At 38.6% G+C, this 13,955-nt stretch overlaps 1 protein-coding gene across 3 annotated transcripts; it reads left to right on the top strand.

The window, feature by feature from the left end:
• The first annotated feature begins 8,305 nt into the window (after positions 1 to 8,305).
• Positions 8,306 to 13,698, top strand: AGT (alanine:glyoxylate aminotransferase). 3 transcript variants are annotated; one of them, XM_089378187.1, is made up of 6 exons: positions 8,306 to 8,523; positions 9,263 to 9,537; positions 10,694 to 10,978; positions 11,389 to 11,758; positions 12,012 to 12,222; positions 13,457 to 13,698. In XM_089378187.1, the coding sequence occupies exons 2-6, from the start codon at positions 9,333 to 9,335 to the stop codon at positions 13,592 to 13,594; spliced, it is 1,209 nt and encodes a 402-aa protein (XP_089234313.1). In that variant the 5' UTR covers positions 8,306 to 8,523; positions 9,263 to 9,332; the 3' UTR covers positions 13,595 to 13,698. The 3 variants fall into 3 exon arrangements, with proteins under 3 accessions (XP_089234313.1, XP_089234315.1, XP_089234314.1); XM_089378189.1 differs by having other exon boundaries at positions 8,514 to 8,654; XM_089378188.1 differs by lacking the exon at positions 8,306 to 8,523 and adding an exon at positions 8,645 to 8,784.
• Positions 13,699 to 13,955: the final 257 nt, after the last annotated feature.

Genomic DNA, 13,955 nt, shown 5'->3' on the forward strand with positions numbered 1-13,955 from the left:
ACCTACCTATGGTTTTGTGCATGATTTTTTGCACATGTTTTTCGACGCGATGGTTTTCAGTCCATGGTATTGGATGCTTCGACATGTATAAATATGTATTGTAACATTGAAAGAAACATAATGAAAAATCAAGCTGGTAGTCCCGGTTTTGGGATCTAGGGGAAAATCTCTGTGTATATGTGTTTTATGCGTTATGCTCTCGCATTGTTTATTTTCCATGTTTTAGAATTCGTATGTAGGTAATTTTTGTATGGGGTTAAACCTACATTTGGTATCAGAGTTGTTTTGGCTTCAAGGGGACGCTTTTGTTGCTGAGGGGTTTCACTCGGGCCTGTGGTAGACCCTGTTCAGTGGGAGGTCTACGGGATCGATTCTGGTGGTGAAAGAAGATGGCGAGTAGTGGAAAGATAGAGATTGAGAAATTTAATGGTCAGAGTTTTGAGTTTTGGAAACTCAAGATGATGGATCTATTGGTGGATAAAGATCAGTGGATCGTGGTCGATCCGGGTACTAAACCAACGAGAGTTTCTGATGAAGAATGGAAGAAGTTGGATCAGAAGGAAAAGAACACAATACGATTATGTGTCTCAGATTTAGTATTGTTGAATATATCAGGGGAAGCTACAACGAAGGCTTTGTGGGACAAGTTAGGGACTTTTTACCAATCTAAGTCTCTGGTGAATAAATTGTTCCTACGGAAAAAGCTGTATAACCTAAGGATGAAAGATGGAGACTCGGTGACAGAGCAACTGAATGTGTTTAATGCTATGGTAAGCCAGTTATCGTCTGTTGGTATCAAAATTTCAGATGAAGATAAGTGCATTAGTTTGTTGTGTTCTCTACCAGATTCGTGGGATAGTCTGGTTATTGCAATAGGTAGCAATGCAAATGCCTTGCAGTTTGATGAAGTAGTCTCATCCTTGCTGTCGGAGGAGATGAGACGGAAAAATATGGAGAGTCAGAATGGTGATGCCTTGTCTGTACGAGGACGGTCCTAGAATGGAAACAAAAATAAGTCATTGAGTGGGAGATCTAAATCTAGATGGAGATTTAAATCTCCAGGAAAACCTGTAAAGGTGGTGTGCTGGAAATACGGAAAGGAAGGACACTACAAAAGGGGCTATAAATCTAAAGCTCGTGATGAAGGAAAGGGATTTGATGATGCTCCTTCTGCAGAGGCGAAAACAACCTCAGATGAAGGTGGGGATGTGTACTTGGCTTCTTCAAGTACACATGTAGATCACGAGGCATGGTTGATTGACTCAGGTGCATCTTTTCACTTCACTCCCCATAGAGAGTGGTTCTGCGAGTATGAGAAATATGATGGTGGTGATGTCTTCTTGGGGGATGACAGGAAGGCTAGAATCGTTGGTCGCGGAAAAGTAAAGTTGAAGTTGCAAGGTGAAAGAGTTAGAACACTTCCGGGTGTTCTGCATATTCCTGCATTAGCCAGAAATCTGATTTCTGTAAGCAAGCTAGATGATGCAGGTGTAAAAACAATGTTTGAGAAGGATACCTACAAGATGGTTTGGGGGGCACAAGTATTGATGTGGGGAGTTCGAATTGGAACTCTGTACAACCTGCAAGGTAGCACTGTTTTTGATGGGTGCAACAATGTTGTGGTTCATGAAAGTGGAGCAGAAAATCTAGTGGTCTCTGAGAGAAGACCATGTTGTGGCATCAAAGGGCTGGACATATTGGAGAGAAGGGCCTTCAAATACTTCATGGTAAAGGTATGGTAGAAGGTATGAATAATAGCTCTCTGGATTTTGATTTCTGTGAAAATTGTGTATATGGGAAGCAGAATTGGGTGAGTTTCCCCTCTCGTGGTAAGAGGGCGAAACATATATTAGAGCTTGTGCACAGTGATGTGTTTGGACTTGTGAAGGTTCCATCACTGGATAATTCTGTGTACTATGTATCCTTTATAGATGACTTCTCAAGGAATACATGGATATATTTCCTTAAGAAGAAATCTGAAGTCTTTAACAGGTGTAAAGAATTTAAGGCTCTGGTGGAAAACCAGACAGAGAAAAAGATAAAGGTGTTGAGGACAGATAACGGTGGAGAGTTTTGCAGTAAGGAATTTGAAGAATTTTGTAAGAAGTGTGGTATAACACGGCAGAAGAATACTCCATACACACCTGAGCAAAATGGAGTTGCACAAAGAATGAACAAGACGTTGATGGAAAGGGCAAGAAGCATGCTCAGTGGTGTTGGGTTAGGACAAGAATTCTAGGCAGAGGTGGTGGAGACAACATGTTACCTGGTCAACAGATCACCTTCATCAACATTGGAAGATAAGACTCCACAAGAGGTATGGACTGGTAAGAAACCCTCTCTTTCAAATCTGAGGGTATTTGGATGTGATGCATATGTACATGTTCCAAAGGAGAAACAAACCAGGTTGGATAGTAAATCTGAAAAGTGCATCTTTATTGGGTATAAGGATGGTTTAAAGGGTTATAAGCTTTGGAACCTAGTAACAAGGAAGGTTGTGTATAACCGAGATGTGGTGTTCAGAGAGGTAAAATATATTATTAAACATGAAGTCCAATCAAAGGAACCTGAGAAGATAGAGTTTGAGCTAAAGGAGGATGAATCAGACTCTACAACATAGGAGGAATCAGAAGATGAAGAGCCACAAACTCCGGGTGTGAGAAGATCAGTTCGAGAAAGAAGGCAACTAGAAAGGTATAGTCCATATGCTTTCTGTTCAAATTTTGCTTTTTCTATTATTGATGATGATCCCAGAACTGTGAAGGAAGCAGTAGATTCAGAGGATGGAAAACTCTAGAAAGAGGCCATGGTTGATGAAATGGCATCTTTGCACAAAAATGAGGCTTGGGATCTGGTGGAGTTGCCGGTTGGAAGGAAACCCATTGGCAGCAAATGGGTGTTCAAGAAGAAGACAAATGCTGAAGGAAAGGTGGAGAAATACAAAGCTCGGTTGGCAGAAAAAGGTTATTCCCAGGTGCCGGGAATTGATTTTGGTGATATTTTTTCTCCTATTGCCAAGGTAACTTCTATTAGATTACTTTTATCTGTTGTTGCTGCTTTTGATTTTGAAGTAGAACAAATGGATGTGAAGACAACATTTCTTCACAGGGATCTGAAAGAGGAGATCTACATGAAGCAACCTGAAGGCTTTGTGGTGAAGGGTAAGAAAGAACTGGTATGCAAGTTAAAGAAGTCTCTGTATGGGTTAAAACAGTCACCAAGGATGTGGTATCAAAAATTTGATACATTTATACGGGGACTTGGCTTCACCATAAGCAAAGCAGATCACCGTGTTTATTTTAAATTAATTGGTGACCGTGTTATTTATCTGGTCTTGTATGTGGATGATATGTTGCTAGTTGGAAATGACAAAGAGATTATCGAGGATTTGAAGACCCATTTGTCCTCCAAATTCGACATGAAAGATCTTGGTGCTACAAACTATATTTTGGGCATGGAACTTAAAAGAGATTGGACAAAGAGGAAGCTCTGGTTAAACCAGAGGAAGTGTGTCGAGACAATATTGCAGAGGTTTAATATGCAGGATAGTAAACTGGTGAAGGTTCCTATTCTTGCAGGTGTAAATTTATCTGCTGAACAGTGTCCCAAGGCACAAGAAGAGGAAGAGGAGATATCCCGTGTTCCATATGCAAGTGCAGTCAGTAGCCTGATGTATGTGATGGTCTGTACTAGACCAGACATTGCACATGCAGTGGGAGTATTGAGCAGGTTTATGTCAAAATTAGGGAAGGAGCACTAGATAGCAGTGAAGCGGGTTTTTAGGTATTTGCGTGGCACTAGTGATTATGGTTTGTGCTACTAAGGAAGACCAGGACTGGACAGCGTGTTGGATATTCGTGGCTTTGTTGATGCAGATTGGGCTAGAGATCTGGATCAGAGAAGATCTACAAGTGGGTATGTGTTTAACCTATTTGGAGGTGCAGTCAGTTGGATGAGTAAGAAACAATCTGTAGTGGCACTATCAAATACATAGGTAGAATACATGGCAGCCACTCATGCAAGAAAGGAAGCAGTTTGGTTGCAGAGATTGTGTTCAAGTATGGGGTTAGTACATGGAGCTATAAGGATAGACTGTGACAGCCTAAGTGCAATTTTCTTGGCAAAGAACCCTGCATATCATTCAAAGACAAAGCACATTGATGTTCAGTATCACTTTGTGAGGGATATGATAGAAGACAAAAGGGTGTTGCTGGTAAAGGTGGACACTTTGAAGAATACTGCAGATGCATTGACAAAATCTGTGAGCTCTGAGAAGTTCTCTTGATGTAGAGAAACAATAGGCGTTACAGGGCTAGATAAATGACTAAGCTCTCTTGTGGCCCCCTGTGGAAAGAAAACAATAAGTGGGAGAATGTTGGGTTGTGTTATATTCTTTCCACGACTAGCCTATGTAGTTAACCGGGGGGTTAGAAGGGGGGTGGAGCCCCCCTTTCATTGCGCTGTAGTGGGGGGAGTCACAGGGGGTTTGAGGGGTCAGGTAACCCCACTCTATGGGGTCTTGGGTAGCGCTCCAGAAAATTTTGGTTTTGGACTCTTTGTTAGGTTGGGCGGATCTACCTATGGTTTTGTGCATGATTTTTCGCACATGGTTTTGGACGCGATGGTTTTCGGTCCATGGTTTTGGACGCGATGGTTTTCGGTCCATGGTATTGGATGCTTCGGCATGTATAAATATGTATTGTAACATTGAAAGGAACATAATGAAAAAATCAAGCTGGTAGTCCCTGAAAATCTCTGCGTATATGTGTTTTATGTGTTATGCTATCCCATTGTTTATTTTCTGTGTTTTAGAATTCGTATGCAAGTAATTTCTGTACAAGGTTAAAACCTACAATAAAGATATAAAGTCCTACTCACCAAAATCATAATGAAACTACATATACCTTTCATCTAAAAAAACCTTTAAAACCTTGACATAACTCAAAAAACTAAACATTAATATATATTCTCCAACACCATATCTATTTAAAAAAAATAACCCAATGAAAAAGATCATATTAAAAAAAATAGTATCACATTTTCATATTACACCCAAGAAACTAAACCATTAATATTTATCATTATCAATACCATATTTATTTTAAAAAAACTCCAGTGATCATAAATGATCTTGTCAAATATATACGATTGTAATATGGAGGAAAACAATTTTTTTGCGCCGAGAGGCACTTTACAGCCTAGTATATGGGGGAGATGTTGTCATGTTATGTAAACATAACCTTATATATGGAGGGGGGAGAGAGGATAAAGATAGGGAAAGAAGGGGAAGAGAGAGACAGGGAGACATATATATGGAGGGGGGAGAGAGGGGGAGAGAGAGAAAGAGAGAGGGAGGGAGATAGTGACAGAGTTGGAGGGTGGAGAGAGAGTGTGTGTATGATGGGAGCAGAGACAGAGGGAGGTGGGAGAGAAGGCGAGAGAGAGGAAGGAAAAAGAGAGAGGACTTGAGAGAGAGGAGAGAGAGGGGGAGAGAGAGATGGAGTTGGAAGGGGAAGAAAGACATAGAGAGAGAAAGGTGGAGAGGGAGTGGCAAGAGAGAGAGAGAGAGAGAAGGGGAAAAGATAGAGAGGGAAAGGAAGAGATATATAGATATATAGATAGATATGGGGGGAGAGAGAGAGAGAGAGAGAGAGAGAGAGTAGCATATGTTTAGGGGGTTGAGATAGAGAGACAAATAAGGAGAGATGGAGGGAGGTATAAATATAGATGGTAGGGGGAGAGAGGAAAGAAGAGAAAGATAAAGAAAGTTAGGGAGAGGCAGATAGAGTGAGACGGGGGAGAGAGGGAGGGGAAGAGAGAGAAGGAGAGGAGGGAGATAGACACAGAATGGAAGGTAGAGAGAGAGGGAAGAAGAAAGAGTCTCACAAAGACAAATACATACATAGAAGTTAGATGTAGAAAGTCATGAATATTTTAGATTTTCACTAAAATAGATGTATTGATTTCAATGTAGTTGATTTGTAATCCTATTTGATCACATGCACTATATACATTGATTTTTGTGTAGATGTCGATTTATAATTCTATTTAATACCTTACACTAGATGCATTGATTTCAGTGTCGATGTTGATTTCTACTCCTATTTGATTGCTTGCACATGATGCATTGCTTTCAGTGTAGATATTGATTTCTAATCCTATTTGATCGCTTGCACTAGATGCATTGATTTCAGTGTCGATGTTGATTTCTAATCATATTTAATACATTACACTAGATTCATTGATTTCAGTGTAGATGTTGATTTCTACTCATATTTGATTGCTTGCATTAGATGCATTGGTTTTAGTGTAGATATTGATTTCTAATCTTGTTTGATTGCTTGCACTAGATGCGTTGATTTCAGTGTAGATGTCGATTTCTACTCATATTTAATACCTTACACTAGATGCATTGATTTTAGTGTAGATGTTGATTTCTGATTTGATGCAACAAGATGTATGATGTACATTAATTTCAAAGTAATTAGAATAATAGTCTGCATTTATTTCAGTGTAAGCACATCTCTACCCCCTCCATCTATATCTCTGTCTCCCATTGTCTCTCCTCCTCTATCTCTCTATCTCAGTCCCTAAACATACACATTCTCTCTGCATATCTATTTCTCTCTTCCTCCCTCGAACCCTTTCCCCTCCCTCTCTCTCTCTCTTCCCCTTCTCTCTCTCTAACACTTCTCTCTCCATATCCATATCTCTTCCTCCCTCCCTGTCTTTGCCTCTCTCTTCTTACCTCTCCCCCCATCTATATCTCTATCTCCCCTTATCTCTCATTCTCACCCCCAAAACATACACACTCTCTCTCAGTGTAAGCACATAAAAAATATTCAACCATAAATACAATACTTGAATTTTCATCCTAAAAAAAATGTTTGCTTACCTGAATTTATAATTGGGTACATTCTTATTATTCCCATTTTCCATCATTCAACATTGTTAGTTACTTTGCATTCAAATGCCGTAATAGAAAATTACTACCATTGAAAATTATTTGGGGTTTAACACTCCATAAGTCACAATGATTGACTTTGGAGACTATTAATATTAGAGAGCAACAAAGACAAGGTATGTTGTTTACTACAATAGCTCGAGTTAAATATTTGAATGGTCTATGATTCCAACTACTCTTTTCACATGATCGATATGAAAAAATGGAAAAAAATAGTTTCAAATTGATTGCAATGAAGATTGTTTGTAATTGATTATATTTTTAGTATTCACATTTTCTATCTATCAAAATTATTACATTGACACTTTGCACTCAAAATTTGTATTCTATCATTTTTCATCATTCAAGTTAAGTCTCTCTCATCTCAACAAACTTAGTTAACTAAGAAAAGTTTAAATTAAATTGACCAAATTAACCTTAGACATATTTAGCGTATTTAAAATTATCAAAATAATTAGATGTTCAACAAATTTTGTATGACCCCACATGACTGAAACTAGCCTAGATCCATCAAGCGCCGAGAGGGATCAAATCTCTCGAGGTGCAAACCTTTCTTCAAGTTTTCCACTCAAAAAATAAATTTGCATCTGAGAGATTTGATCCCTCTCGACGCTTGATAGATCCGATATTAATATGGATCTAAGCTGGTTTTAATAAATCCATATCTAAAAAATAATATATTATTAAATTAATATTTTTTAATAATAAAAAATTAATTATTAAAATTATTAATTCAATTCATCATGTTTCCATGAAAATAGAGACGTAAAGATATATGTAACTTATCAATTTATAAATTTATATAAATTTGAAAATACAACTTTCCTAGACCTGATTCCATTAAATTTCCAATCACAGGCGTTTGCTGAGCAAATATACTCCTGCTGAGTAAGCTCTTACCCCATTCTGTCAGATCTTGATGGGATGCTCGGCCAAGCGAGCGTCATCACTATATTTGGATGGATCGAAGTCAACAATTTGTGAATAACTGCATCTTAAAAACCACGACCCACGATTTTTAAAAATCTGGACTTTATCAGGAACCAATGGAAATGGACGAACATCCAGCTAGCCAGAGATACAGGCCACACGGTATCAATCCAAATCTCCTCCCCATAAACAATCCCGTTCCATCCTTTGAAAATATAAAATATTATCCCCTCCCCTGTGTGAATCATGTTTAATTTTTTTTTTTTAATTATTTAAAGATCCCTCCGCCTCACGATACACTTTCATCTTATCTAACACATGTCACAGTGCAAAGCTTTTGTACACATCTGGCCAAGCTTAGATGGATTCCTCTGAGGCAGTGGCATCTGATTGATCAGTTAAGATAATTAATTAGCGGTCAGCCATTCATTTCTTGGAATTGAATCCGATTCCTTCCAATTTTTGCAAAGGCGCCATGCATTGCAGTCCACACAACAGAGCAATGAAAACCCCATAGTATAATATGAGATCCCACCTCCGGCAATCCCATGCCCATTACCGTTCCCTTTTCCCTATTTCTTGGAATTAGGTCCGAGTATTCCAAGGTCCTTGTAGTTGCCATTGGGCCGGTACGTTCCAAAGTTTCTAGTTAACTAGAATATGCGTCTCTCTTTACAAAAAGATAGAAAAAGGATTAATGGAAATGCTTAAATTGTCTTTCTTGGACTTGAATGCGTAGCCTTCTTACCAGAAATTTCAGGTTCTGTTTCTTGGAGCCGAGGGCGTAGCCTTCTTATCAGAAATTTGAGATTCTGTCCACTTCAGCTTAAGAATTTCGATATTTTCTTTCTCTGAGAATCCAGTTGTTGGAAATTTTGATTTTGATTTCAGTACGTATCGTTTCTGCTGTGATTCAACTCTCGAGTCATTCAATTCCACCTATTGATTCATGTGCAATGTGCTTTTAGTCATATACACATTCCCCCATTTAGAGAGCCATGAAGGGCTGTGATCAAGCTTTGCCTTTTCTTCTGTTATTTACATGCAGAAACTGCTGAACTTATGAAAAATCGAATAGGTCTTTTCTCTTAGGTTACGATGCATTTCAAGCATAACCAGCCAATGATTTACCTCGCTTTATTTTGTTAATTCGATGATCGATGTTGTTCTGTTGTTGCTAATTCTACTCGGATTCCATTCTTGCCCTTGCTGAATCCCAGCTTTTCCAATTTTTGGGTTTTACTGCTATACTGTGCCTCATTTTGCCATGATAATTGCTTGATTTTTGCTTGTAATATAACAACCCGATTTCTGTCGAATTGCAAATTGAAATAGTACATATTTGACTAAATTATTCCGGAATTACAGGAAAATCCGTAGGAAGCAGTTGCAGGATCAAACACTCGGCTTTTTTGGGTTTCAAGATCCAAAGTAAAAGATGGATCATTTCTATGCACCAGGGAGAAATCAGGTATTTGTTCCGGGGCCTGTCAATATTCCGGAACCTGTTCTGCGGGCTATGAATAGAAACAATGAGGACTACCGCTCTCCAGTAGTGCCAGCTCTTACAAAGAATCTTCTTGAAGACGTGAAGAAAATATTCAAATCCACCTCAGGCACTACTTTCTTAATTCCTACTACGGGTATGTCTAGTATTGTCTGAATTATCATGCTCATCTCGAGGGTTTGACTCTGACTTGCTTAGTTTTAGATTTTTCGTCAATGCGTGTTTCTCTTCTGTTTCTTCTTTCTTCTGTATACTTTTAAGTGCACGTTGTTCGTCTTCAAACAAATTTTTGGTTAGGTGCCTTCTTAGGGAGTTTTTAGATTCTGCTATCGAGCAGTTTACCACCTATGTTTCTACTTTTGATTCTGCACCATTGAAGGCTCTCTGTGTATGTATAATATAATTCTATTGTTTGTACTCGACTGCTTCCCAGTCCAAAATGCCATCAACCAGATGCAATAATTCAGGGTAAATATCTCATCTTTTTCAGTAGAAATACCGGTTTTCTCTTTTCGAAAATCACTCTGCCCTGCTCTCTTGAGTGTATGTGCAGAGGGTATTAGTATCTCATCAAATTAGCACTTAGAGGTATTAAAACCCTCAAGATACACAGTCCCCAGTAAGGAATCAACCTGGGATTGTGCGACCTCGAGGTTTTAATACCTCTGAGCTCTACGCTGATCAGGGTTTTGTTAAGGGTATGGTTCTGTCGTTGTGCTTGGCTGCTTCTCAATCTTAGCATGCCATTTAAAATTGCCCTTGCTAAAGCCATGTGAGTGGCAAAAAAGGTTTTTGATGCTAGCTCATAATTATGTATTATACACCATAGCAAATCCAAATTTTTGAAACTCATTTATGAGAGCGCAGGGAGAAACAAATTACCTTGTGATAGAACCCATACTTTGGGCTTTCCTTTTATACTTTTGTTTACTAGCACTACAGGAGTTCTGGTGCGTAGATTTGGCTCCACGGTTTACTGCTTTACTGGATTCTCTCGGCTCGTTAAATTGAAAATTTAAACCCACTCTCACAAATTGTGCTTTGTTTTTAATAAAGTTGTGTGTTTGTCTTTAGCTCATCAATTTTCCTTTCTGTGGCTTCCCTCATATGGTTACAGTGAGTCAAACTAACTGCTAATTTATGAAATAATTCATTCGGGGCATTATTTGGCAGTTTTAATTTAACTAGACGTGGTAATCTATATTGTATAAGTTTGACTTGCATGTTGGTGTTAGCTCAGTCCACATGCATGGTGTATCAATCATCTAACGTATGTTGGTGGAATTATCCAGGTACTGGTGCTTGGGAAAGTGCTCTTACAAACACACTATCACCACGAGATCGAATCATCTCTTTTGAGATGGGCCAATTCAGTCTTCTGTGGATTGATCAAATGAAACGCCTCAACTTTGATGTTGATGTTGTACAGTGTGAATGGGGAACAGGGGTGGATATGGGGATACTAAGGGCAAAACTTGAAGCAGATAGGGAACACAAAGTAAAGGCTATTTGCTGTGTTCACAATGAGACTGCAACTGGGGTCACAAACAATTTGGCAAATATAAGGAAGGTGCTCGGTGAGTATGACCACCGGTGTTGATTTGATTGCATTGCTTCAGAGTATTTATTTAGCATTTTACGATGCCACTTACTAAACCCATTGCCTGCGAAGAAGAAGAATCTATTGAGGGTTAGAAAACTGGCTATAATCAAGCTATTCTTATCTTGATTGCAGATTCCGGAATATTTCAGAAATCTGATGGACAAGAGCAACTGATTATAATCAGGCCATCCTTATCTCAATTGCAGATTCCAAAAATCTGATGGACAAGAGTAAAGTCAACTATTTGACTTCATTCCTGTCCATCAGATTTCCGGAATCTGCAATTGACTTGTGCTTATACCTATAATCATAAACAAAATGACTGTTAAAAAAAAGAAGCAAAACGTTCACTTGTATCTAATGATATTATAATGGGGCCTGCAGATGATTGCATGCATCCTGCTTTGTTTCTGGTGGATGGTGTGTCTTCAATATGTGCCATTGACTTCCGTATGGATGAATGGGGAGTGGATGTAGCGCTAACAGGTTCTCAAAAGGCCCTGTCCTTGCCAACAGGTCTTGGTATTGTGTGTGCAAGCCCAAAGGCTTTAGAAGCAGCAAAGACTGCAAAGTCGCTAAGGGTATTCTTTGACTGGAACGACTATTTGAAGTTCTATAAGTTGGGGACGTATTGGCCCTACACACCATCAATTCAACTCCTATATGGACTGCGTGCTGCTCTAGATCTTATATTAGTTGAGGAAGGCTTAGATAACGTCATTACAAGGCACAGTCGCTTAGGAACGGCAACAAGGTAATTTTACTTTGGCCAATGTATGTTTCTTTTTCACTTTTGGGCATGCTCATAAAATCTGGAAGTTGGCCTAAATAGTCACTATTTTCCTTAGTCTGAAGATCAATTAAAATATTTTGGTTGAAAATTTTGCAATTTCTTCTTTCACCTGATGTTCATCACTATATATATTCGATCAATAAGACCATAGCATATATTTATGGTCTGGTGTTATCGAAGTTACTAACATTGCTTCTCCAAACTGGATCGGCAGGTTTGCAGTGGAAGCATGGGGGTTGAAGAACTGCACTCAAAAGGAGGAATGGTACAGTGACACTGTTACAGCCGTGGTTGTTCCCCCTTATATTGACAGTGCAGAGATTGTGAAAAGAGCGTGGAAGAGATACAATTTGAGTTTGGGATTGGGGCTCAATAAAGTGGCAGGCAAGGTGTTCAGAATAGGACACCTGGGAAGCCTGAATGAGGTAAAATTCTTCCCCACATAAGTCCATGCGACATTAATTAGTACGGAATAATGAAAAATGCACATAGACAGGAAAATTCATATCTGTAGCTATTTCAAGTAAATCTATCCACAAGAAGATTATTGAGTAACCGTTTCTTTCCTGCTTTGCTTTTTAGGAATAGAATCCTGAGACAGAGGGAATGTCTTTATTTTATTTTGTAGCGACAATTGGCAGGCGGCCTATGATTTCTGAACTCTTGACACCTGTAAAAGAATAGCCTTAATCCATGGAACTTTCCCGTTTGAGGCTGTTAACACCACAACTTCAATCCCAATCAGAGAATGGAATATGTTTCAGAATCTGTTGTGATAGAGAAATTAACTCTGGATTTCAAGACACAAGTGATTTCTAGTTGTTGTAGGACATTTTTATGATCAAGTGAAAACTGAGTGCATGTAGGTCAGTTTCTCAAGGTGATAGAAAACCCAATCCCTTCCCGGGCTCGGTTACATTCCCCAATTGAAGTTTGGGAAGTAATTTGTTTTTGAAATTGTCACAATCAGATGAAATAATGTGAGTTTTAATTGTTTAATACAATAAGGGAGGTTGTCAACTGATTGGCCAAGGGTATAAGGATATAAATAATGAAAGTGAAACTTCCAAACAGAATCCCTGTCAGCTCCAAACCTCTTTGAAGCCACTTCAGAAAAGGCTTTTGGTGATTGCAGAACATGAATTCAGGGCATGGATGGTTTTAGAGCACTTCTGCCAGGAATTCTTGTGAAAATCAGAATTAGTGCTACCCTAATACTGTAAAGATAAAAAATATTCGTATGAATATCAAAACTAATGCCACATTAGTATCCCTGTGAAGATCCTACTTTCAAGGTGCTTGGCAGCAGACTTGACTTCGCTCGTTAGTTATAATATTTTCATGAATTAGATGCTCGTTTGGGCTGCAGTCAAGACTGTGCTGACACCTTACATATACTCTCTTATAATCATGGTTACAACTTAACTGTTAATGCAACTATACACTCTATGGAGGGAGAGTTTTTAAGTAATTGTTTAGCTTAAAAACACTTCCAACGAGATCATTGGCAAGGCATTTCAGGTATGGTAGATAAGTAGTCCCTAACCTTAACACATATTATTTATGTATGCTGTAATCATGGCTTCTGTTTTGAAGGAAACTTTCTTGGATTCTATTAACACGTGAATTGATTTGCTCTCCTTGGTAATCATGTTGCAGGTGCAACTGTTGGGATGTCTAAGTGGCGTTGAAATGGCATTGAAGGATGTTGGCTATCCCGTGAAATTGGGCAGTGGAGTTGGAGCAGCTGCAGCTTACCTCCAGAAAACCACTCCCATGATACCATCTAGGGTGTGATATTTATATAATTTAGTTCTTCCATGTTCAACCTGTAAAGAGTATTTTAGACTCTCAGAAACAATCTTTTCTGCAAGCCAATGAATTTAAGTCCTTGTTTTTAAGTGATGAAAGCGCATATGAGTTCTTTCCATACATACAGATTGGCAAATGCCTTTTATTGTTCAGGGAAATAAAACAGCACTTTCGCGCTTAAGCATATTTTCAATTTTGTAAAGAAAAGAACATGAACTATTTGATTGTATTTTAGAACCTTCCAGCAAACCATCTGTTAATTTTCCATAAATTAGCAAATTTAATACCGAGAAACATTAACAAATTTCACCGAAAACCATACCCAAAAAACTCAGGATGTTTTATT

The sequence above is a fragment of the Pinus tabuliformis genome, chromosome J (genome assembly GCF_031772625.1).
Source record: "Pinus tabuliformis cultivar Carrire ecotype Pingquan chromosome J, CPIR1, whole genome shotgun sequence".
Taxonomy (NCBI): Eukaryota; Viridiplantae; Streptophyta; class Pinopsida; order Pinales; family Pinaceae; genus Pinus; species Pinus tabuliformis.